This window comes from Vulpes vulpes, chromosome 15 (assembly GCF_048418805.1).
Source record: "Vulpes vulpes isolate BD-2025 chromosome 15, VulVul3, whole genome shotgun sequence".
NCBI classification, from domain to species: Eukaryota; Metazoa; Chordata; class Mammalia; order Carnivora; family Canidae; genus Vulpes; species Vulpes vulpes.
In genome coordinates, this window is record NC_132794.1 from 11,994,523 (window position 1) to 12,016,899 (window position 22,377).

Consider the following 22,377-nt stretch of genomic DNA (forward strand, 5'->3'; position numbering starts at 1 on the left):
GCGGAGGACGCGTTCCCGCGCCGCCGCCAGCCTTTTCTTAACCACCGCCTCCTCCTCCTCCTCCTCGTCCTCCTGTGCATTTCCTGCTCAGATCCGTCATTCTGAATTTTTGTTCAGTGGAAATTTCAGTGTCCCCTGTCCTGCTGCCCCCCCCCCCCCGGCGGGTGTGTTGAGTTGGGTCCCCCTCGTCTGCTCTTGGCCGGGTCTCGGAATCTTCTGCAGGTCCCGGTGCCCACGCCTCTTGGGGGGAATCTGTCCAGGCATCCTGGACCTTAGGAAGGCCGGGATTGTAAGGAGGATTTCCTAAATCTGGGAGCAGAATCCCCGGAGTGGAAGCCCTGGTTCTGAGTGACCTGGGGTCAGCCCTTTGCAAATGCCAAGCCTCAGTTTTCCTATGGGAATGAGTAGGGGTGCAGACGTACGGCTTTCCTCGGCGGTGGAGAGAGACGGTGCAATAGTAACTGAAGGCGTTTTATCCAATCGGGTGTGAGAGGCCAAGCTGCTGTGAATTTAGCTTGCTTTTTTTTTTTTTTAATTTATTTTTATTTATTTATGATAGTCACACAGAGAGAGAGAGAGAGGCAGAGACACAGGCAGAGGGAGAAGCAGGCTCCATGCACCGGGAGCCCGACGTGGGATTCGATCCCGGGTCTCCAGGATCGCGCCCTGGGCCAAAGGCAGGCGCTAAACCACTGCGCCACCCAGGGATCCCCAGGGATCCCTGAATTTAGCTTTCTGATCATACATGAGCCTTAAATCTAACTTCCCGACCAGTTGCATGTGTGTGTGTTTATGTAACTCAGTTAAGCGTATGTTAGGAGGAAAGACTTTTGGATATCTCACTTGCATCTTGATGCAAGATGCTTTCTTTCATCTTTCCAGTAAGGTGGGCAGTTTCTTTTTGACCTTTCTGTTAATTTTTATCTTGTTTGAGAGGACCACTGCCAGATTTTTTTTTTTTTTTTTTTTTGCATAATGATGCAGAAACTATTTGGTAAAGTGTTTGCATTTGACTTTAAAATTTTCAAATCAAAGGTGGTGGATACATACCGAACTTATTTTTGAAAACTTTGTTCTCAGCTTAGTCTTGAAATAATATGTCAGTTTCTGATGGACAAAGATTTAGTCAGACTTGACAGTTCTATTACCCAGCATCTTTTGATTTGGGATGTTTTTCTTTTTTCCCCTGATACCGTAATAAAGTAATTATGTGCTTTTTTTCAATGATTTTGTTTTCCTCCTGAGGAAGACAATGGGACAGGAAAATTTTGTGCAGTTGCATATGTTGTGCCTTTTAAAAAAAAGGTCTCAAATTTGCATTATGCGAGGTTAATTTATGAAGTTGACTTCAGCTTTTGAGGGTCTATGACAGATTTGGAATAACTTCAAATGATGTAATGCTTTGTTCTATGAGTGTCTATTTGGATGAATGCAAAAAGCACCTAAGTTCATGTGAAAGTTAGAAACGAAGCTATCTGAAATGGTTGCTACAGACTTCATTTAATTTCTTTTCTAAGAAAATGAAGAAGTTTTCAAAGTGAAGAAATCAAGTTACAGCAAAAAGATAGTAAAATTACTTAAGAAAGAATATAAAGAAGATCTTGAAAAATCGAAGATTAAAACAGAACTCAACTCCTCAGCAGACAGTAAGTACCAAACTCATAGGAGTCTTTTGAAACAACAAAATGAAACCTCTTTCTCACAGGGATTGAATGGATTTGCTGTATATGTAGAGTCAGTTGACTCGATTGTTTTCAAAGGTCCAAATTGAATATTGATACAGTTCTATTATTTAATTCTAACACAGCTACACAGTAAATGTGATTTTTCACAAAGACAGAATTAACTGCTGCTGAAATGTTTCTGCTGTAGCACCTGAATCCTCCCCAAATTTTCCTGCTGGTGTTCAGGCTGCTGTTGACCAGAGAAAGGAAGTTTCCCATTTTAAGCCTGAGACCCAGGTTTATTTCTGTTTGAGGTAGTACTGTGTAAGTTCCTGTACTTGTATTTTATAGAGACTGGTGTTCAATTTCTTTGGTGATATTTTCACAGTTGGTTTAATTCTTGCAGAACTTTTAGGAACGCCCTTGTTTTAATGTTTATTGATAATGCTTTCTCATTCTGTAGCCTTATCAGATATGTGGTGAGGACTCCTCAGTGTGAGGCCCCTGCCTGCATTGTACAGACATTTCTCACACCCTTTCACAACTGAAGCTTAACAATTTAAAAAAGTTATTTGTCTGGGAGGAAAGTGGATTCATTATAATATGCTGTGGTCTGAGTTATTCTCATGCAAATACCTTAGAGAAATATTTTTATTCTATGGAATTAAGGATAGAATTATTTCACAGGTTCTCAGCCATAGGCTTAATGTGAAAAGGTATGTCATTGTATCTCAAATTTAGAGTCTAATTTTGGAGACAGCATCAAAATTACTTAAATGTATCATTGGACCTAGTGTTTGGCAGAATGTCCAGTGAGTGGTTTAAAAGGGAACTACATTTTTTTTTTCTTTTTTTGGAGGCAGGAGAAGGAATGCTTTATAGATAAAGTGGAATATGAAACTGGGTTTTTGATAATTTAAATTCCAAAAGATGGGAAAGGGAAGATAGAGTGTATCATCGAAGATTAAAGTGACTAAGGCAAGAACAAGTATACCTGTCAGGTCAAAGTAGATGATTTGTAGAGGAAGTGGAGGTTTGGGGTGAAAGGTACATTGTTGACCGATTATGAAGGATGTTTAATCTCCAATAAGGGGTTTAGAGTTGCTGTGTTCAGTGGCTTGCCAAGATGGTGACATGAAAAATGCCTTTGAAACTGTAACCTGGTATTAACATGCAGAATGGATTGGTGCAAGGAGAGATTGGAGCCCTAAAGCTGTTTAAAATCAAGGGCCAGCTTTGATCAATTAATAGGGAGTTTAAAAAGGTCTTAGTTGAGCAAGACTAAGGCTTTTCCTGACTCAGTGGGAAATTGTGGATGAGTTAAAAATGTTCGCTGTGGGTGTGGGAGAAGAAGTGAAAAGAAAGGATTATTTGAAAAACGTTCCAAGGAAGAAGTTTGTAGGCTTGATATAGGCTTTAGCTATTGGATTTAAAAGAAACAGTCAAATTTGAACTTTTGTGCCATGGTGACTGAGAGAACAATTCTGTATTATATACAGAAATAGGGAAGGCAGGTGGGAGGAGGAGTATTTTTAGGGGAACCACTTATTTTGGAGTCTAGGAAACTGCTTTTTTCCCAAATATCTTGAGAACCGACTGTGTGCAATATAATAGTGCAAGAGAGGTCAGGAGAAATGAGAAAGGACCATTAGAAATTGAAGCAAGTCTGGGATTTTTGAGGCCTTCCCTGTGACCTGTCTTCCACTTTTACATAACTGATACTGCACTTGCCAGGTGACTTAATTAACGTCCTCCCTAAAGGTAGAGCCTCTGTATTATATATTGTCACCTTTACCCCTGAAATGATGGTGCTGTGGAGCTCTTTTCATTAATCAGCTGACAGTCCTGAACTCTTCCTTATGCAGTCCTCCTTAGATAGGCAGAGGTGCATTAATCTCCAACTACTGTCAAGTTAGAAAACTTGACATTTTTGTGTTATTCATAAAATAAGGAGTTTGCTTTTAAACTTGAACTTGAGTGGAAATAGCCAGTAAACAGTTGGGGAGATGTGGATTTAGGTATGGTGCTTAGCAAGGTATTTATTAATAGCAGAAGTAAATGGAATCGATGAGGGAGCAGCAAGGAAGAGAAATTCCAGAGGACCAAAGACTTCTATCTTTAATAAATGTATGCATAGAGAAGAGGATTTTACTAAATAGAATCATAATAGCCAGAGAAGAGATAGGAAAGTGTCAAGATGATGGTACTCATTTGTATGAAATAGGACCAGAAAAGTCAGGAAAAGAAAAGACCATGGGGTTGAGGGAACTTTCTCAGGGTTTCTGTTGTTTTCTTTCTGGAGGAGAATGTCTGATGAAAGAGACAAGCCCACTAGACAAGCTCTTACCTGTTTGGATGAAGAAACATCTTTTGCTAAATTGCTTGATACTGTATGAATTAATTGTAGCTGCAGCCATTGGGATAGCTGGTATGGGAGCTGGGACTGCAAGAAATCAAGCGCCATTTGCCCAGGTTGAGGCACAAGTGGCGACGAAATAGAAGGCAGCAGGTCCACACTGCTTTCCAGAAGTTTGTCAGAGAGAGAAGTAGAGGACAGAGAGAGTAGCTAGAGAGACCATTGGGATCAAGGAGAAGTTTTTCAATAGAAACGTGTCTGTAGACAGAAGAAAGACGTGGGAGGGCCTGATCAAGGTAAAGAGAATGTTCATGAAAACAAGTTTCCTGATGTGGTAGTAGAAGAAATTGAAGATACAAGAGGAGCCTAGAGAAAGGTTATTTAGTATTTCTTTTTATAAAGACATCTGGAAGGATAATCCATGTCCACTAACAAAAACTTAGCTGTCACCATGTTGTGCACTTGTATGTGATCAATCATAAAATCTATTTGCTCAGTCTTTTAAAATCTGCAGAAATCATTATCTGAACATACCTATCTGGTTTAGTATACCCCAGTTCTATTAAAAGCCATTGATGTAGTGTGGGTTTAGAGTAGAAGGAAATGGATAGTTTTTGACTCTCATCTAACCGTATCCATCTGATACAGTGAATTTTTAAATCTTACAGTGTCAGAATGTACTTTAGAAGGAAGGCTGTGGCTAATGAGGTAGGAAGATAAATGAGAAAACTAAGGAGCTTAAAACATAATGACCTAAATCCTAGTCAAGTTAAAAGTGTGTATATGGGGGAGTGTTGTTATCTCTGGGATTCCTATTGAAGGTAGTGCAATATGGCTTGAGAAGAATAGAGAATCTTTGAAACACTTTTTGGGAGGGGAACATGCTAGGGAAACAATAGAAGAATATCATGTTTAGATAAACTTCTAGTATTTTATTATATTCATCATACCTATAATGTGCCAGGTTCAGTGCTCATGGTGAAAAACACTTTGATTTTTCTTGATTTTTTTTTCTTTCTTTTTTCTTTTTTTAAGATTTTATTTATTTATTCGAGAGAGAGAGAGGCAGAGACACAGGCAGAGGGAGAAGCAGGCTCCATGCAGGGAGCCTGATGTGGGACTTGATCTGGGACTCCAGGACTACGCCCTGGGCCAAAAGCAGATGCTTAACCGCCGAGCCATCCAGGGATCCCCTCGTGATTTTTTTTCATCAGTCCTACTGATAGTGCAGTAGGACTGGTTAGCTCTATAAAGATACAGTGGTGCCTCCTGGAGTGCAGTGGCAGGAAAAGCAGTGTTGTGACCAGTCTTAGGAATGGCCTCAGCATTAGGGAGCTCTCTCCTCTGTCCATATGGCAGAATGTGGCGCACTCCAGCTCCCTTCCTGGTTTACATGTGGTGGTTTTTAGTGCCACCTGGTCTCTGACTTGTCTTCTGTCTCAGTTCCAGATTCCCGGAAAGAGAATCAGGTTGTCTCTGCTTTGGTCACAAATCCTGCTTTGGTCACTTTTTTTGAATCTGCTTTGGTTAGTCTTGAACATTCAGTCATGGCAGTGGGGTCAGAGTTACACTGTATAAATGTGACTTAAAAGGGTCTTATCCCTTGAGGTGATGGATGGCAAATATTTGTGACCTAAGAAGATAATCCTGACGTATTCATTACAGTGAGGGTTTTTTTTTTTCTTTCTTTCTTTCTTTTTTAAGATTTTATTTATTTATTTATGAGAGACAGAGAAAGGCAGAGATACAGGAAGAGGGAGAAGCAGGCGCCATGCAGGGAACCCGATGTGGGACTTGATCCCGGGTCTCCAGGATCACACCTCAGGCTGAAGGCAGTGCTAAACTACTGAGCCACCGGGGCTGCCTACAGTGAGGTTTATATGGCTCATAAACATTGTTCTTGATGGAAAGCTGCCTCAGATGGACTTTGAGTTTAATAAAATACTGGCATATAAGATGAAATAAGCTTCAAAGAGGTATGAACAGTTATCAGTGGGAGTCTAGAGGAAGAAACAGTTAATTTTGATAAATTCAGTAAAATTTTGATGTAATGAACTCAAGGTGGAATTGAACAGGGCCTCCAGTGCATCCCTGTGACCCCTGTATTATTTTTACTTCCCATTTAATGCCTATTGTTGGATATTTCGTTTTCATACATCAGTGGTTTGAGTTTTAAGAAAATTAAAATAGTTGCAATTTGAATAAATTGAGCTTATAAATGAATAAAAGGTGCCTCTTTATGCAGTCTGTTTTAAATATCTTTTAATAACTTTTCAAAAATGTAGATGAACCACCTTTGGACAAAACAGGACATATTAAGGACACCAGTCAAGAAGATGGAGTTATCATCAATGAACACGGTGAAGATGAAATGGATATGGAAAGTGAGAAGGAGGAAGAAAAGCCAAAAGCTGGTGGAGCCTTTTCTAACGCTTTATCTTCTTTGAACGTTCTCCGTCCAGGTGTGTACTTGTAAATACTTCTTAGACATGAAGGAAGCCCCCAAGGAGGGGCCATGTGTAGCGATGGTGAAGGAAGGAGGTAGCGAAGTGGTGTTTCTTAGAACATTCCTATATAAGCCAGGGTTTTGCCTTTTGCAAATAAAGTGAGAGAACTAGAAACTTTCTAATTTTCCAAGTTCACTCTCAGGCACTTCTGTTATCATCAAATGTGGGGCTTTGAGAAAATGGATAAATGGAACTGAAGTCTTTTTTTTTTTTTTCACGTATTTCATCAAGACTTTAACATTTTTAGAAATGCTACTAAAAGCAAAAGTAATTGCTACTAGTTTTATGCCCACACTTCGTTTTTACTTTTCTATAGGGAATAGTTTGCAGAACTATTCTCTGGGTAATCAGCTTTCCAGTAAATAAATGTTTAGAAAAAGAATCTAGCAAGAGAAGAACAGCTTAGTAAGTTAAGGTACACTTAACATGATTGATGTTACAAAGCCATTAAAATAACAGACAAGTAGCAAGGCATTAATTTTTATTGAGGTAAAAAGTCAGTTTGATCATGTAGTAGATTAAGCCATTACAAATTATATTTATGCCAAACAACAACATGGAAAAAACTTTGCTTTAATAGGAGGAAGAAATAGGTACACAATGATATATTCTGTATGCTTACAGGTGAACTTAGACTATTTGCAACAGAAACATACTATGATAGGCTTTTAAGGTTGTTTTTGGGTGCTTTTACTGATTGCTTTCTAGTTTAGTAATATGATTTGATTACTTTTGTTTATTTTTTAAAAATGAAAAAATTACAGTTAAAGTAACTGTATGGTGGATTTTCCCCTCCCCCCTTTCCCATACATATTGCCATTATATATATATTTAGGGTCCTTAGCGACTTTTAGTTTCCATTTATGCTAAATTAAAAATAAATCCGATGGATTACTGGCACATTTTGGGAAGGGGAATACCAGTAACTAACGTTAGTTAGAACATCACTGCAACCAGGCTGTTTTTGAAATTATTTTACCCTTCATATTTTCAAGAAACTAGAAATTTTATTCCCTAATACCTCCATCTTTTATAATCCTTACCATATGTTTCCAGGAGAAATTCCAGATGCAGCTTTTATACATGCTGCAAGGAAAAAGCGTCAAATGGCCCGAGAATTAGGAGATTTTACTCCTCATGATAGTGAGCCTGGTAAAGGCCGCCTTGTTAGAGAAGATGAGAATGATGCCAGCGATGATGAAGACGATGATGAGAAACGCCGCATAGTTTTTTCCGTGAAAGAAAAGTCACAAAGACAAAAAATTGCGGAGGAAATAGGTAACTTGATTTAATACGATAGTAAGCCTGTTGCATTGCTATTAAATATGATTTGCTATTAAATATAGTCCTATGAAAAGTACCCACATTTACTTAACTATGTTTAATGTTTGAGAACTGTTTTTGTTTGGGTACAAGTGTCTTATTGGAATTTTTTTTAAACTATAGCATGATTGTGAAACTAATGTTTATTGAGTACTTCCTGAGTAGGCAGTACTATGTTAAGCACTTTACATGCGTAAATTTTTTATAATCAGCTTAGCATTCTTTAGAGGCCTTTAAGTTTTGTTCTTCCCTTTGTCGATTTGATGTCAAGCTCACAGAGATTAGGAAACCTTTCTAAGGTTTTAACAATTACATAATACTTAGCCTTTGCTTCAAGGGATATGGTGGCCAAGACAAGCAAGGCCAGGAGGATCAAAGGAGAGGAGATCAGGTTAGACATTTTAGTGAGACTGAGTTAATACCAGTAGTTTTGAAGTGTCAGGATAGCATCTCTTCCCTCCCTGCTTTTCTAAAAGTATTTAATTTTCCTTGCTGCTATGGCTGTAGGCATCGAAGGGAGCGATGATGATGCTTTAGTAACTGGAGAACAAGATGAAGAGCTCAGCCGATGGGAACAGGAGCAGATAAGAAAAGGAATTAATATCCCTCAGGTGAGAACTAAAGGATTTCACTTCAAAAATTAAAAAAAAAGTAAATGGAAAACCTTTTTTGCCTATTTTGTTGAGTTAAAAACATTGTGCATTGAATCGAATCTTATTCATTCAACCAATGTGGTTAAGAAAAGTACATAAAGTTATGTATCTGATAAGCTTTTAAAATTGTATTATCTTTTGCTTTTTACAGTCAAAATAGGAAAATGTTTGATTTCTTAGATCAGTATTTCTCAGAGTGGTCCTTCAACCAGCAGTAGTAGCAGCAGCTGGGAGCTTATGAGAAATGCAAATTCTCACCCTCTTGAGATCTAGGGAATGAGAAATGGGGTGGGGGGCAGCCAGCAGTGATGCACGCTGAATTGGAGAACCACTGTTCAGATAAAACCTTTCTTCTCTGTATGGCTTATTGTTTCTGACTTTAGAAATTATTTTGTGGAAAGTGGATTTCTCTATAATGTGAAAATTTAACTGTAGATGAAAAGTCTTGCTCAATTGTTACAATAATTTGCTTTATAGAATTTAGTACAGTGGAAGTGTTGCATAAATGTAAACTACTTTTGTTACTGGTGTTTTGACACAGAATTTTGCACACGTGGGTTAAGAAAATAGGATACTTAGATGGCAGTCTCTAGTCTCTGCTTATCTATCTTATAAGAAGTCATTTATTCTCTTCCATTCATAACATGGTGGCCTTGGATTATTTTTTTTTATGTCCTTTCCAACTCTAAACTTCTTTGATATACTGTTTTCTTGAAAATTATTAGAAATTATTCTCAGCAATCCCATAAGAGTTAGAATGTTTCCAAACACTACCTTTATATGATTCTGAAGAACTCTGAAATTATTTATCTTAATTGGCATACTGTTTGGAAAATGGTATAATTTTTGCTATTTGTTTTTGCTTTTTTTTTTTTTTTTTTTTTCATATTAACACTAGGGGTGTGATTTTATAGTTTTAACAGTTAGTTTTCATATGTCCCCATTTCTTTTCTAGGTTCAAGCAAGTCAGCCCACTGAAGTGAATATGTACTACCAGAACACTTACCAGACGATGCCTTATGGTTCATCCTATGGCATTCCTTATAGTTATACTGCCTATGGATCATCTGATGCCAAATCTCAAAAAACAGATAATACAGTCCCTTTCAAAACTCCCAGTAATGAGATGACTCCCGTTACTATTGATTTGGTAAAGAAACAGCTTAAAGACAGGTAGGGCAGATCAACTTCTTAAAGACCTGTCCTCTAGCTTTCTGTTCCCTCAGGCAACATGTAGTCTGGGGTAGCAGATGCAGAATATCCGCAACGAAGATTTCACTGGCCTATCTTCAAAAGCTAAACAGAAGATGACTTCATACTTTGTTCTGCTACCTTCTTGGATTACTTCTGTGGAAGCCTCGAAAAGTTATAAAAAATGCCACTCCATGATCTTGTTGAAGACAGTTCTGAGTTTGTACCTCTCGGACTTTGAAAAAGTGTAGTCAAGATATGGGGGGAAAAAAACGAAAGATTTTGGTTAGCCCACCAAATAACTTTATTTGAAGTCTGTAAACTGCCTTTTTTTTCCTTTTTTTTTTTTTTTTTTTTTTTGAGGAAAAAAGCGGTACAGATGAAAAGATGGCCACTCCAAGTATTTTTATATTCTAATAGTGGAACTAAATGCATTATTATAATATTGCAAGAGTCCTGACAGCACAGACTTTTGGATGTAAATGTGTTATATTTATCCTTTTGTGTTCTTAAGGTTGGACTCCATGAAAGAACTGCACAAAACAAATCGACAGCAGCATGAGAAACATCTGCAAAGCCGAGTGGACTCTACCAGGGCTATTGAAAGATTAGAAGGGTCTTCTGGGGGTATTGGTGAACGGTATAAATTTTTGCAAGAAATGCGAGGGTATGTCCAAGACTTGCTTGAGTGTTTCAGTGAAAAGGTAAGAATGCAAAAATACTAATCTCTTTGACTAAGGCAAAGTTAGGGAGGTCTAGACGGCCTTGTGTAGATCATTTCTGTATATCCACTGAATTCAGCTCTAGAAGTGATGAAAAGCCATGCTTCATTTTCTTCACTTCATTAGCAGCATTCTATCTTGGGGATGGCATAGTGCCTTTGTTGAATACAAAAAAGGTTGAGCATATTTAAATAAGACTTTGGCAAGTTCTGCTTAATATAGTGGTAGATTATTGGCCAGCCCTGAAATATTAGAATATAAGGGACTCCTGGTGGAATATGGTTCTGGTCTAAACTTAACCTTCAAACTGTTTCCACAAGTAATTCCAAATAGGCATAAACTTGGAAAATTTATTAGTTTTTTTTTTTTTTTTTTTAACTAGATAAAGTTGGTCATGTTGCTGCTGATAGTTTTCATCTAAATAAGCCTATGCTTTATCCACTTCAGGAACTGTAACATTGGTCATAATTTCTTTGAAGGCCTCATTTCTTGCTTCCAAGTTCGTTTTTTGTTTGGGGTTTTTGCTTGTTTTTTTGTGTACTAGTCACTTGGCATAGATTTGCGTTCTTTTGTATTGCTTATTTGCATTTTTAAAATTAGCTGCACATAGGATCCCCTTCTCAAATGACTTCTTAATTTTTTTTTTAAGATGAATGTTTTTGGTGCATTGGTTTATAAGCATTTATGGACTTTGTGGCCCTATGTTTTTAAAAAAAATTAAAATCTTTGAATATCCTGAACTTTGAAGTGATACAGGATTAGGAGGCACATTTTTCCCTTCTTGGTTATATGAATTAGCATAGAGTCTGTAATTATATGTTTAAAGGAGTATTTTAGTATCTCTGCTGGTTGCTTCAATACCCTAAAGCCAAAGACTTGCAAAAAGAACAGTCCTAGACTATGTCTTCCTAATGGGTCTTACTGGTTCTTAGCCAATCTGTGGTCAGAGCAGACGGAGACAGCATTCACCAGGTCTTATTTGTAGGGCTTATCACGTTCTTGTCTTATCACCTGACTTCTGAAGAAGCAGCTATAGCCTGAGCTATGATATCCCTTGTGGCAGATCACTGACTTAGGGTGACAAGTACAAGGGTGGGAAAGAAACAGAATTGATGCTGCAGGGGGTAGACTCAAGGTGGGAAGTGGACATAGGTATCAGAGCTGGTGGTTGTGTTCTTCCTGTTAATAAAGTCCTTTTGAGCCCAGTGGGCATGGTGGGCAACTCTGACTAGAGAAAGAATCTTTGTCTTAAACCATACTTTGTAAGTAAGGTTTGTTCCTGTGGAGTTTTTTTTTCTTGAAGTACCTTTGCTTTTAGAACTAACTTCAGTAAACTCATACACTTGTAACCATAAGCTTAACTTAAAAATTGATAGTAATATGGTCAACTCGATTATATCATTCTTGAATTAAAGAGACTGCTAGGATGTCTGGTTCATATAGTATTCAATTGCTGTTTTAAAAACAAGTAGTAGCATAATTTATTGATCTCAATTTTCTAGAGAAATCAGTTAAGACTGTGCTAATATGGTTTCAGAGTCACTTACAGAGGTAGATAATCCTTTCTTTTAAGGATGAGTTTTATTTCATTTTGATATTTTGATTGGATTGAGCTTTATTAAGAGACTATTACTAAATTAATAATGCCATAAATTGTTGCCTTGGAAATATTAGTTAGGAGTAATTGGATACATTTGAATATTCATTTTATACAATAAAAATTTGCTTCAGGGTAAGGCCATAGATAAACATTTCTTTGTTTTTTTCTCTTTTGTTATAAAAGTTTAAGTAGTTTTGAACTTAGATTTTTTAATTATTTAAAGATCATTTTAACTTTCCATGGTTTTATTTCCCTTTAGTCATCTTCCTTCTTATGTCCTTCGCCTTAAATTTGGTCTTGAAATAAAAATAGTCAAGAACAGTTTTGAGTTTGGAGAGGGTAAAGAAATTGTCATGGTGCATACTCTTGAGACAAATCAATATTGTTAAGAAACATGAAAGAGAGCTGAAAAGTGTTGGAAGGTTTTTGTTCTCAGACTTTTCTCAGCTTTGTTGAAAAGCATTCCAATGACCTAAACAGAAAAATTACATTATCAGAACTTTAACTACGAATTGAATAATTAAATTGTCTGATTCAACCTGTGGTGTGTAGCTCTTACAGTAGAGGAATGTTAACAGTCTCCAGGGCTGAAAGAATGCACCTTAGGTATATGGATACGTTAGTCTTTAGTCCTGTGTGGTGTGGAAAAAACTAGGGGGATGGGGAAGTATAAGTCACAGTAATATAGCACCAAATGCTTAAAAAAAAAAATCACTCGTAAATTTTAAAGATAGACTCTTGTGGGCTCAGCTGTCTAAGATAATCAGGGCAGATTTGGGGACATTGTTGCCCATGGTGTGGCATAGTAGAAATTAAAATAACTCCATCAGTTTGATCGTTCTGTGAACATCTGCTGCTTTTTCAACAGAATCATGCAAGTGTATAAAATTGCTTTTATTACAGACATCTTTGAATTCCACCTGCCTTTTTTTATTTTCCATTTGCAGTCTGTTCAGTTCAGGAAGCTGCTATAACACTTGGTGCCAGTGTTCCCAAACTCTAAATAATGTGTTTTCCATTTGCACTAACCATCAGGAAACTAGAATTTCTGGTTTCCTCAGGTATGTGTAGTGGTCGTTAGTGTTTTGTGAAAGTTGCATAGCATTTTGTTATAAGATATTGATAAAGAGAAAGTTTTCTGTTTTTTCTTTTTAAGTTAGGTTTCATGCTATAAGCTTTTGTATGCTGTATGAACCGAGTGAATGTTTAGTTGTGGATATTAACCTGGAAAAATCCAGTGACTTTGTAAACTGATAATTCATGTAATAAATTTTATTATTTTATTTCAAAATATGGAAAAATTTAAACGTTTTATAGGAAGTCTTCTGAGTTCGAGATATTGATACTAGGTTAGTGAAAGCTAGAAATTTTATTTGCCTTACTATAACGTAAGTGAATGCAGTTCACAGTGAAGAACGTGTGATAAAGCTGCAATGTAGTGTGACATTACCATAAGATGCTTGGTTCATGTGAGTGACAGAGCAGTTTAAGCGTCCAGAATTGGGCAGGTAGCAGACTCCCATTCTTACCTGCTCATGGAGCCCTTGCCTTTTTTTGGTACTGTACAGCAATAATGGTTTATTTTAAGCTACAAAAATTCTAAGGTAGATCATGCTGCTAGAAAATTAAAAATGGACATTAAAAGACTTGCAAATACTTTATTCTGAAAGAAAAAAGCACTACAATTTTTGACATTTCTTTACTTGCTCTCTTTACTAATATTTACTAAGTGTTAAGTTTCCTAACCAAACTTTTACTCCGATAGCTAGGCACTGGACATTATAGCTCTATGTATGGATTAAAAGAAGAGATGTGTTCTAAACACCTAAAACCGAATTGCCATTGTGTCCCACTGGGAGTTCATGATTATTCTGTCCATAGAGGGTACTTTTTCAGAAATCCGGAAATAGTATGGAACCCTCAACTAAGTAAGCAACTGAGGAGTTTGGTGTTACGGAGTGTGTTGTATTTTTACAGGTGCCACTGATTAATGAACTTGAATCAGCAATACATCAGCTGTACAAACAGCGAGCTTCCCGCCTTGTCCAAAGACGACAAGATGATATTAAAGATGAATCTTCGGAGTTTTCAAGCCATTCAAGTCAGTCCATCTTGAAGGTTTTTATTATTCATTAAACAACCTTGTTTACTTAGTGCAGCCTAATTGAAAATTAGAGAGCTTAGTTTTTTTTTTTTTTTTTTTTTTTTTTAAGAAGCACATTTCCTTGCTCTTGTGTCAGGTAGTTCTAAAACTTAAAACAGCACGTACTTGGACTGTGTTTAAGAGCTCAAAAACGTGCACTGATATTCTATCAATCTTATTCTTCTTTGGATATACTTTTTCATTCTTTAGAGTATAGAAAAGACATCAGCATTTTATCTTAAAATCACTATCATTTGGCGCTAATTGATCCCCCCCCCTCCCATTTTCATCCTGTTCATAACACCAATACAAATGCTGTTGCTGATCATAGTCAAAGATTCTGAGTTTAGAGATTAGGAAAGTACTAAAGAGGGCAGAGGGGGTTTTAATGACATAACAAACAACTCCAAGATTAGGGGATTTTAGAGCTTCATGTCTCCAAGGAAGGCAAAATTTTTTTATTCTCTACTTTGCCTTTTATCCTGGGTTTTTTAGTGAGTCAGTTGATGCCTCCAATTCTTGAAATTTTAATGTAAAAATTTAGAGGTTCAGTTTGTATTCCTTTCATTATGTTATGAAAAACCAAAATTAATTGGAAACCTCTTATTAAATAGTTCAGCTGTGATTCTTTAACCAGATGTTTTAAACTTTTTAATTCTGTTTTTCCATTGTGCTCCATATTCTTTGGTGCTCTATTAGGAATTTTCCCAGCATGGATTTCTCGTAGCTTCTTTTGTCATCTCTTTGTTCCTGTCTCAACAGTTCTAAATGATGTGTGCATGAGAATTACACATGATACAAATTTAAAATGCAGGTTTCCTGGTCCTATCCCCAGAGGTTTTTGCTAGGTCTTGGATGGTGACCAGTATCTGCGTGTTAACCACGGGTGATCCAAGTGCCAAGGGCCCTAGTGTTATTCTTTTTGAAAACAGTGCTTTGTCATACAGCGTGTCATCTAAAGTAGATGCTGGATCCCTGAGAAGGCATCCTGTGTGTGGGATGGGTTTTGGAGCATTGTAAAGAGATGGTAGTATGGCCCTCAGAGCTGAGCGAGACTCAGATGTGAGCCATATGAATGGCTTTGATCTTATACTTTTGCCTCACAAGCTTAAATTGGATTATTGCCACAGTATTGGGCACCTAGATGGCTAATGCAGGCCTTCCAGATCACTTTTGATCCAGGCAGAACCAGATTTCTGGGCAGATTACAGGTAACCTTCTATGAAGGGAAGTGATTCCTTCTTAAGTTAAATGGTTTGTATGAGCTGTGCATTTTACCAAATACCTCTTCCTACCTATGATCTGTTCTTCATAATTTGGAGCTATTTACTTAAGTGGAATTAGAAGTAAGGGTTGAATGATGTATATTAATTAGATTGAAAGTTGAAAAGGAAGTCAAAAGTAATGAGAAAGTGGAAAATACTGTCTTGGAAGGGAGTATTCATTGTCAGAGGTTTGAGGAGAATTACATGGGACACAAAAGTATCCCTTCCATTTCTGATCTTTTTTTAAAGAAGCAACCTGAAATTAATCCTTTGAGATTTGTGAACACTTGCCACAGTTACTGCATGTAGTTCTTAGAGAAGTGAAGGAGGCTATCCCTTAATCATCTACTCTCTCATATCTCCCTTAATATACTGTAGAATTTTATAAACATAGCAACATTTTAAGTATTTATAATAGCAGTGAGTATTTTCAAAGCATTTCTTTAAGGAAGGATATCTCTTAAAAAGACAAGAATCATTTTTATAGTTTGGGGCTTTAGCTAATTTACCTGTGCTGTGTGAACTCACAATTGAGGTGCAACAGGGACAGTCTTGTTTACCATGCTCATCTTTCTTTAGTATTGCTGAACTCTAGAACAGACTTCCTAATGTCAGAACTATTTTGAAATATGAATGAACAATTCAATAAGAAAGTCAACTTTTAAAATAGTTGGGTCTGCATTAGTTAGGATACCCTGAAGTGTAGAGGGCTAATTTGGGGGTTTGTTTTTTTCGTGTTGCTGCTATTGGTGGCACATCTCTGATATTGGGGGAAAGTAGCAAAAACCTTAAATCAGTATTTTTCATTTTATGTGTTTTTCCCTGTATCCTATTCCTGGGGTTGTTGGCTTCTATTTTGATCCCTGTCTTATGGATTATCTTTATAAAATGTAGAAATGAGAGAAGTATTGCAGACAGATATTACCCCCACTCCTCTTCCTACCCTAGACAAGAGATTAGAGGACAGTTCTCTGGAGAAAGAGAATGGGTCCAGAGAAAAGACTCTGAGACACTAACATTTGGGAGCCCCCAACAGAAGAGGTGACATTCTCCCAGTGGTCAGATCTAGAGGCTGCTGTTAGATACCACCCACCTTTGTCCACAGAACTTCCAGGCTCATTCTTTTATTTGAGGTAGTTACTGATCATCAGAGAACGCAGCACACACAATAGAACCAGAGGAACTGAGGAAACAAAGACAACACAGGTGACAGAAGGAAATATAAAATATACTTGCTACCCTTTGGGAGGTCATAGGAGGTGTCCTACATGTGACATAAGCTAGAGGATGCTATAGAAAAGGAGTATTCTAAGAATAAGAACCATCTCTTAGAAATTAAAACCATGGTGACTGAAATATAAATTTAAATAGGAAGGTTGGAAGGTTAAAGCTAGAAAGTTGCCCTAGAAAGTTAAAGAGAGATGAAAATAGGAAGCAAAAGAAGTACAGAATTCTGCTTTGAAAGCGATTGTTTGAGGCAGCATTTAAGTTGGTCTTCTTAGATCGTGTTTCCAGTTTGCATGTTGATTCTGCCTTTGCTCTATAAATAGTAAGGAGAATAAATTTCTACTCAGCAAAATCAGAGTAAATAGGATAGATTACTAACTTCTCTGAAACAAAGCTGTTTTTCTCATCCTTCCTACTTGTGTTTCTTTTCTGTCATACCATTCAACATGTGATGCTTAACTTCTTCCTTAAAAAGTAATCTATTATTTTTCCCTTTGCACAGGTAATTTTGATTTTTAATTTATTTGATTATCATGATAGCATCAACTAGTTCTTACAAGTAGATATAAAAACAGTGATTAAACCCAATTGTATTTGTGTAGGGTTGTTGAACTCTCCATTTATTTTTCTACTCCTTTTCATGGGAACGCAGAATAATACTGAGATTTGCTCTAAACTACAGAACTATCTGGTTTACCAGTTACTGCAGAATCCTGCCATTGAGATTAGCAAACAGTCTATCATTATGGCTTATTCTGTGCAAACTCTTTCCTCAAGATTGTTGAAGGAAGGCTTTTAATTTTAACTATTGTTGTTTTACAGATAAAGCTCTAATGGCACCAAATCTTGATTCCTTTGGGCGAGATCGGGCACTGTATCAAGAGCATGCAAAACGCAGGATTGCAGAACGGGAGGCCAGGAGGTAATTCTAAAAATGTGTGGCTTTTGCTTTGTTTGCAAAGGGAGGAATCTCTTCTATCTGGTTTGGGAACATGATCTTTGTTATTTAGGACTCGTCGTAGACAAGCCAGAGAGCAAACCGGTAAGATGGCAGATCACCTTGAAGGCCTTTCCAGTGATGATGAAGAAACTTCTACGGATATTACAAATTTCAATCTGGAAAAAGGTTAGACATTTATTGGGAAATGAGATTTATTGCCACTTTTGTTTCTATTTGTGTGTGGTTTTTACCATAAGGTGGTGTGAAGTTTTGTGGCCTCTGCGTTTAGAATCAGCCACTCTTTTCTTAATTGTAAAAACTTGCACCCATTTTTCTTAACTGAATATATGATGAATTCTCAAAAATAGTGATGATACCTTATCATGGGCTTTATTTAGCACTTGCATAATAAATTATTTTACTCTTCAGAATCATAGAATTTTAAATGACCAAAAAAAAAAAAAGTGTCAGATTCCCAAGGATAGCCCTAATGCAACCTGTCCTGGGAAGGTATAGCTCGGCCATGGGACACTCAGCCCTGAAGGAAACTACTGATTTGGGGAGTTCTGAATAATTTCAACCAAGAGGAATAGTAACTACCAATATGTGCCAGGCATTTCTAAAAGGGTCTTCGGAAGTCTTCATTTCCCATCATTGGTTGTGGTTATTTGGAGTTTTACCGGCTACAAGCCATTGGAACTTAGTTGGAGAAGTCTATTTTTCTCCCACCTTTTTATAGTGAATATTTTTAAACAGACAGAAATTAGACGGAATACCACAGTGATCACCCATGTACTTGTCACCCAGATCCAACAGTTCTACCAAGTTGAGGGAGGGGGTGGTATACCTGTGTATATGTATATTGCTGAACTATTTCAAAGTAACCTATAAACATCATGATACTTTATAAACAGTTGAGCATGTTTTAACTGCAAGTTCTTAATATTGTGTCTATTTAGTAGCAGCTCCCCCAAAATAAAACTCTTGAGACTCTTTTTGGTGGATTATTCTGTATTTTCCAAACTAGAATCCACACGAGATTTCCTGCCCTGTATTTGGTTCCATTTTTTTTCCCTAGAACTAATCAATGTCCATGAATTCCTTACACATATACACACCCCTATTGTTTAAGACATTGGGTTTTTGAAGAGATCAGGCCACTTATTTGCATTCTACATTCTAAATTTGTCTGTTTTCTCATAGTCTTAGTTTGATTTTTCCATTCACTATATTTCAACGTAAGCCGGCACTTAGGTCTGAAGACTTGATTAGCTTCAAGTTAAGCTTTGTTTTGGCAAGAATACTTCATATAAGAGCCTGCTACTTATTGTATAATATCAGATGGCAAAGGTTAGATTGTCCCAGTATTAGTGATATTAAGATTGATCTTGAGAAGATTGTCACAAGTAGATCTCCCCATTATAAAAGATTCCTGTTTCCCAAGTCATCAGTGTCATCAAGTAACCTTCCACTTAAAGGTCTTAACATTCATTACTGATACTTGTCTGTGTCCATCCTTGCACTCACCAACAGATTTTGAAATCACTGATCATAATGCACTTCTGATCTTTATAGTGATTTGTGAACTGAAGAGCTAGCAGCAAAGTCTGTACTTCATGCAATTACTCATGATTAATATACCATAGTAACTGAAATTTAAAACTTGTTGGGGGACAGGTGGTATTTAACAAAACTCTGGGAATAGGAAATGGTATATATTGGAGCCGTGCAAACACTGCCTGCACTCTGGTTTGCATAAGAGACATTTGAAACCTAAACTTACTCTCTTTATGCTTTCTGTTAAATTGCAATTAATAATGATTCTTCTGTTAATGAGCCTGAGTGATTCTGAAGCTACAAAGAAAATACTGAATTGTGTTTTGTCTACTCCATACTAAATTATGGTTCTCTGTGGGGTTTTTGTTGTTTTCTTTAGATCGCATTTCAAAAGAGTCCAGCAAGGTTTTTGAAGATGTCCTTGAAAGTTTCTATTCAATTGACTGTATTAAATCCCAATTTGAGGCATGGCGTTCAAAATACTACCTGTCCTACAAGGATGCTTACATCGGCCTTTGTTTGCCAAAGCTGTTCAACCCCCTTATACGGCTACAGCTTCTCACTTGGACTCCTCTCGAGGTAAGTGGCTTGTGTCACTAGTACCAAGCAATATAACATGATGCCTGGATAATTTTAATCTCAAAGCTAGCAAAATATTTTTCAAGGGAGATACGGTCACAGGGCTACAATACAGATTGTATAATGTCATGATCGTTTATGCAGTCTTCCTTCTGAAGAGAGCTGTTTGTGATTTTCAGGTTACATACAGTGCTTTCCTCAACTGAAATTATACATGGTGATACTGGGATATGAACATGAATGAATAATAATTTGATTCTTTGGTCCTAGAAAGATTTAGAACCTCATGCGAAGCTCAGTGAGGCAGATGTGAAAGGAGGACCTGAACTAAGTAGGTGGTAATGGAAATTGGGAGAATAATACAAATTGATAAATTTAGGAAGTGGAATCAATTGGACCTGTTGGTTTGGTTTATAAGAGGGGAGGCTAGATGGCCTATAAGTGTTCAGTGGCCCTATTTAAGGGAGAGTGTTAGAGGTTACCTACATGTGGACAGAGAACCATGGGCCTGAGTGAGATTGGCTGGGTTGAATGTGTAAGTTGTAAGGGGAAGAGGACTGAGGTTGGAGCCCTGGAAACAACTGAAAAAAAACCTGAACATTTGACCTCCAGCTCCCATTTGCTCTTTGCTGGATATTGTGTCTTTGAACACAGCAATGGTTGGGGATTTGTGTGCATATTGGAGTTGTTGTTCTGGGTCACTCCCTCCTCTGCCCCCACCACTTCCAGTTGTCTCAGCCACCCTGAACTCCAGTACTTTTCTCCACAACTGAGTAAAACTGCTCTGCTTGCAATTCCCACCCTGCTCTGCTCTCTCCACTGGGAGCTCACCTCATTTGATTGTCTCCCTTTCGGGGGCCATCTTCCTATACTACCTTGTCCAGTGTCTGAAAATAGATGTTTCATATATTTCGTACAGTTTTTAGTTGTTTATGACTGAAGGTTAAATCCTGTCCATTATTCTTAATTATGGCTAGAAGCAGAAATAGCAGATATTTTAAATGTTTTGCTTATAACATTCTTTTTTCTAGGCAAAATGTCGTGACTTTGAGAATATGCTGTGGTTTGAATCTTTGCTATTTTATGGTTGTGAAGAGCGAGAGCAAGAGAAAGATGATGTAGATGTTGCACTATTGCCTACCATTGTGGAAAAGGTGATTCTTCCTAAACTAACAGGTAGATTTCTGAATTGAACATTTAAACACATGGGTTTTCCAGTTCTATTTTTATGAGTTTCTAACCAGAGCGTATTTCCTCATGGAAGTTATATTACAAATGCTAAGGTAACCACTGGACTAAAGGATAGATTTCTCTTAACCAAAAAAAAAAAAAAAAAAAAAAAAAAAAGATTTCTCTTAACCTAGGACATGGGGTGGGCTTGGAGTTGGAGACAGTAATTGATCCATAGATGAATTTTAGAGACTTTTATACACTATTTGAGGCAAAACTGAATACATAGTTTGGCGGGAGGGTATACATTTTCCTGGGGAGCAATTTTCATTACTTCCATCAATTTCTGAAAAAAAGATTAGGAATCATTGGTGTGGGAACCTATTTAAAATATTAAAAATAAAGTTTTAAGTTTAGTTAGGAATTCTTGCTGGGACATCTCCTAGGATATAGAAATCCTCCCCTCCCTGGCAATGTTTATTATCGCTGAGCAGCAGAAAATAGAACGAATCTATGCCCTCCCCACATTTGCCTAATCCTCAGCGTTCCCATTGTTAAGAGGACAAAGAAGACTGCAGCTTATACTATAAAGAGAGAAAAAGTAAATCAGGATTGGCATTTATAAGTTGAGGACTGCTTGACAGCAGATTTAAGTCAACTCCAATTTACTTCTGTATCTCAACACATTGTACTTTTCTCTTAATAGTAATAGCTGAAAATATGTGGGACCCTTTTTCTACGACACAGACTTCAAGAATGGTTGGAATTACACTAAAATTAATAAACGGATATCCTTCAGTAGTGAATGCAGAAAACAAAAATACACAGGTAATTTATTTATTGTCTGTAAAAGGTTTTTCCCTACCTTTTCCTTTCAAAATGAGCAAGAGTTGAGGGAATGAGTGATACGTTCTAAGACTTGCCAGAAAATCTGATTTCTCTCAGGCCATCTGGTCCTTTACAGCCTGAAATATACAAGGTTTGAGATAATCATTTTTAATTTTAAAATCTCTGGCGAGGGCAGCCCAGGTAGCTCAGCGGTTTAGACCGCCTTCAGCCCAGGATGTGATCCTGGAGACCCAGGATCAAGTCCCACATCAGGTTCCCTGCATGGAGCTTGCTTCTCCCTCTGCTTGTGTCTCTGCCTCTCTTTCTGTGTCTCATGAATAAATAAATAAAATCTTTAAAAAAATAAAAAATAAAATAAAATAAAATCTCTGGCGAGGGGATCCCTGGGTGGTTCAGCAGTTTAACGCCTGTCTTTGGCCCACGGCACAGCCCTGGAGTCCCGGGATCGTGTCCCGCGTCGGGCTCCTGGCATGGAGCCTGCTTCTCCCTCTGCTTGTGTCTCTGCCTCTCTCTCTCTCTCTCTCTCTCTCTCTCTCTCTCTGTGTGTGTCTATCATGAATAAAAAAAAAATATCTGGCGAGATGATGTCATTACTCCACGTAGCCTCTCATCCTTCTCACCTCCGTACCCC

At 37.4% G+C, this 22,377-nt stretch overlaps 1 protein-coding gene across 1 annotated transcript in view; it reads left to right on the plus strand.

Annotated features, from left to right (window-relative positions):
* Nucleotides 1-22,377, plus strand: part of PAXBP1 (PAX3 and PAX7 binding protein 1) — a 33,833-nt gene that overhangs the window by 607 nt on the left and 10,849 nt on the right. The window contains exons 2-13 of the mRNA XM_025985189.2: nucleotides 1,518-1,646; nucleotides 6,306-6,482; nucleotides 7,584-7,805; nucleotides 8,358-8,461; nucleotides 9,459-9,676; nucleotides 10,209-10,398; nucleotides 13,994-14,117; nucleotides 17,474-17,573; nucleotides 17,662-17,777; nucleotides 19,528-19,727; nucleotides 20,759-20,903; nucleotides 21,604-21,725. Of these exons, the coding sequence (XP_025840974.2) occupies nucleotides 1,518-1,646; nucleotides 6,306-6,482; nucleotides 7,584-7,805; nucleotides 8,358-8,461; nucleotides 9,459-9,676; nucleotides 10,209-10,398; nucleotides 13,994-14,117; nucleotides 17,474-17,573; nucleotides 17,662-17,777; nucleotides 19,528-19,727; nucleotides 20,759-20,903; nucleotides 21,604-21,725 (1,847 nt within the window). The remainder of the gene's footprint in view (nucleotides 1-1,517; nucleotides 1,647-6,305; nucleotides 6,483-7,583; nucleotides 7,806-8,357; nucleotides 8,462-9,458; nucleotides 9,677-10,208; nucleotides 10,399-13,993; nucleotides 14,118-17,473; nucleotides 17,574-17,661; nucleotides 17,778-19,527; nucleotides 19,728-20,758; nucleotides 20,904-21,603; nucleotides 21,726-22,377) is intronic.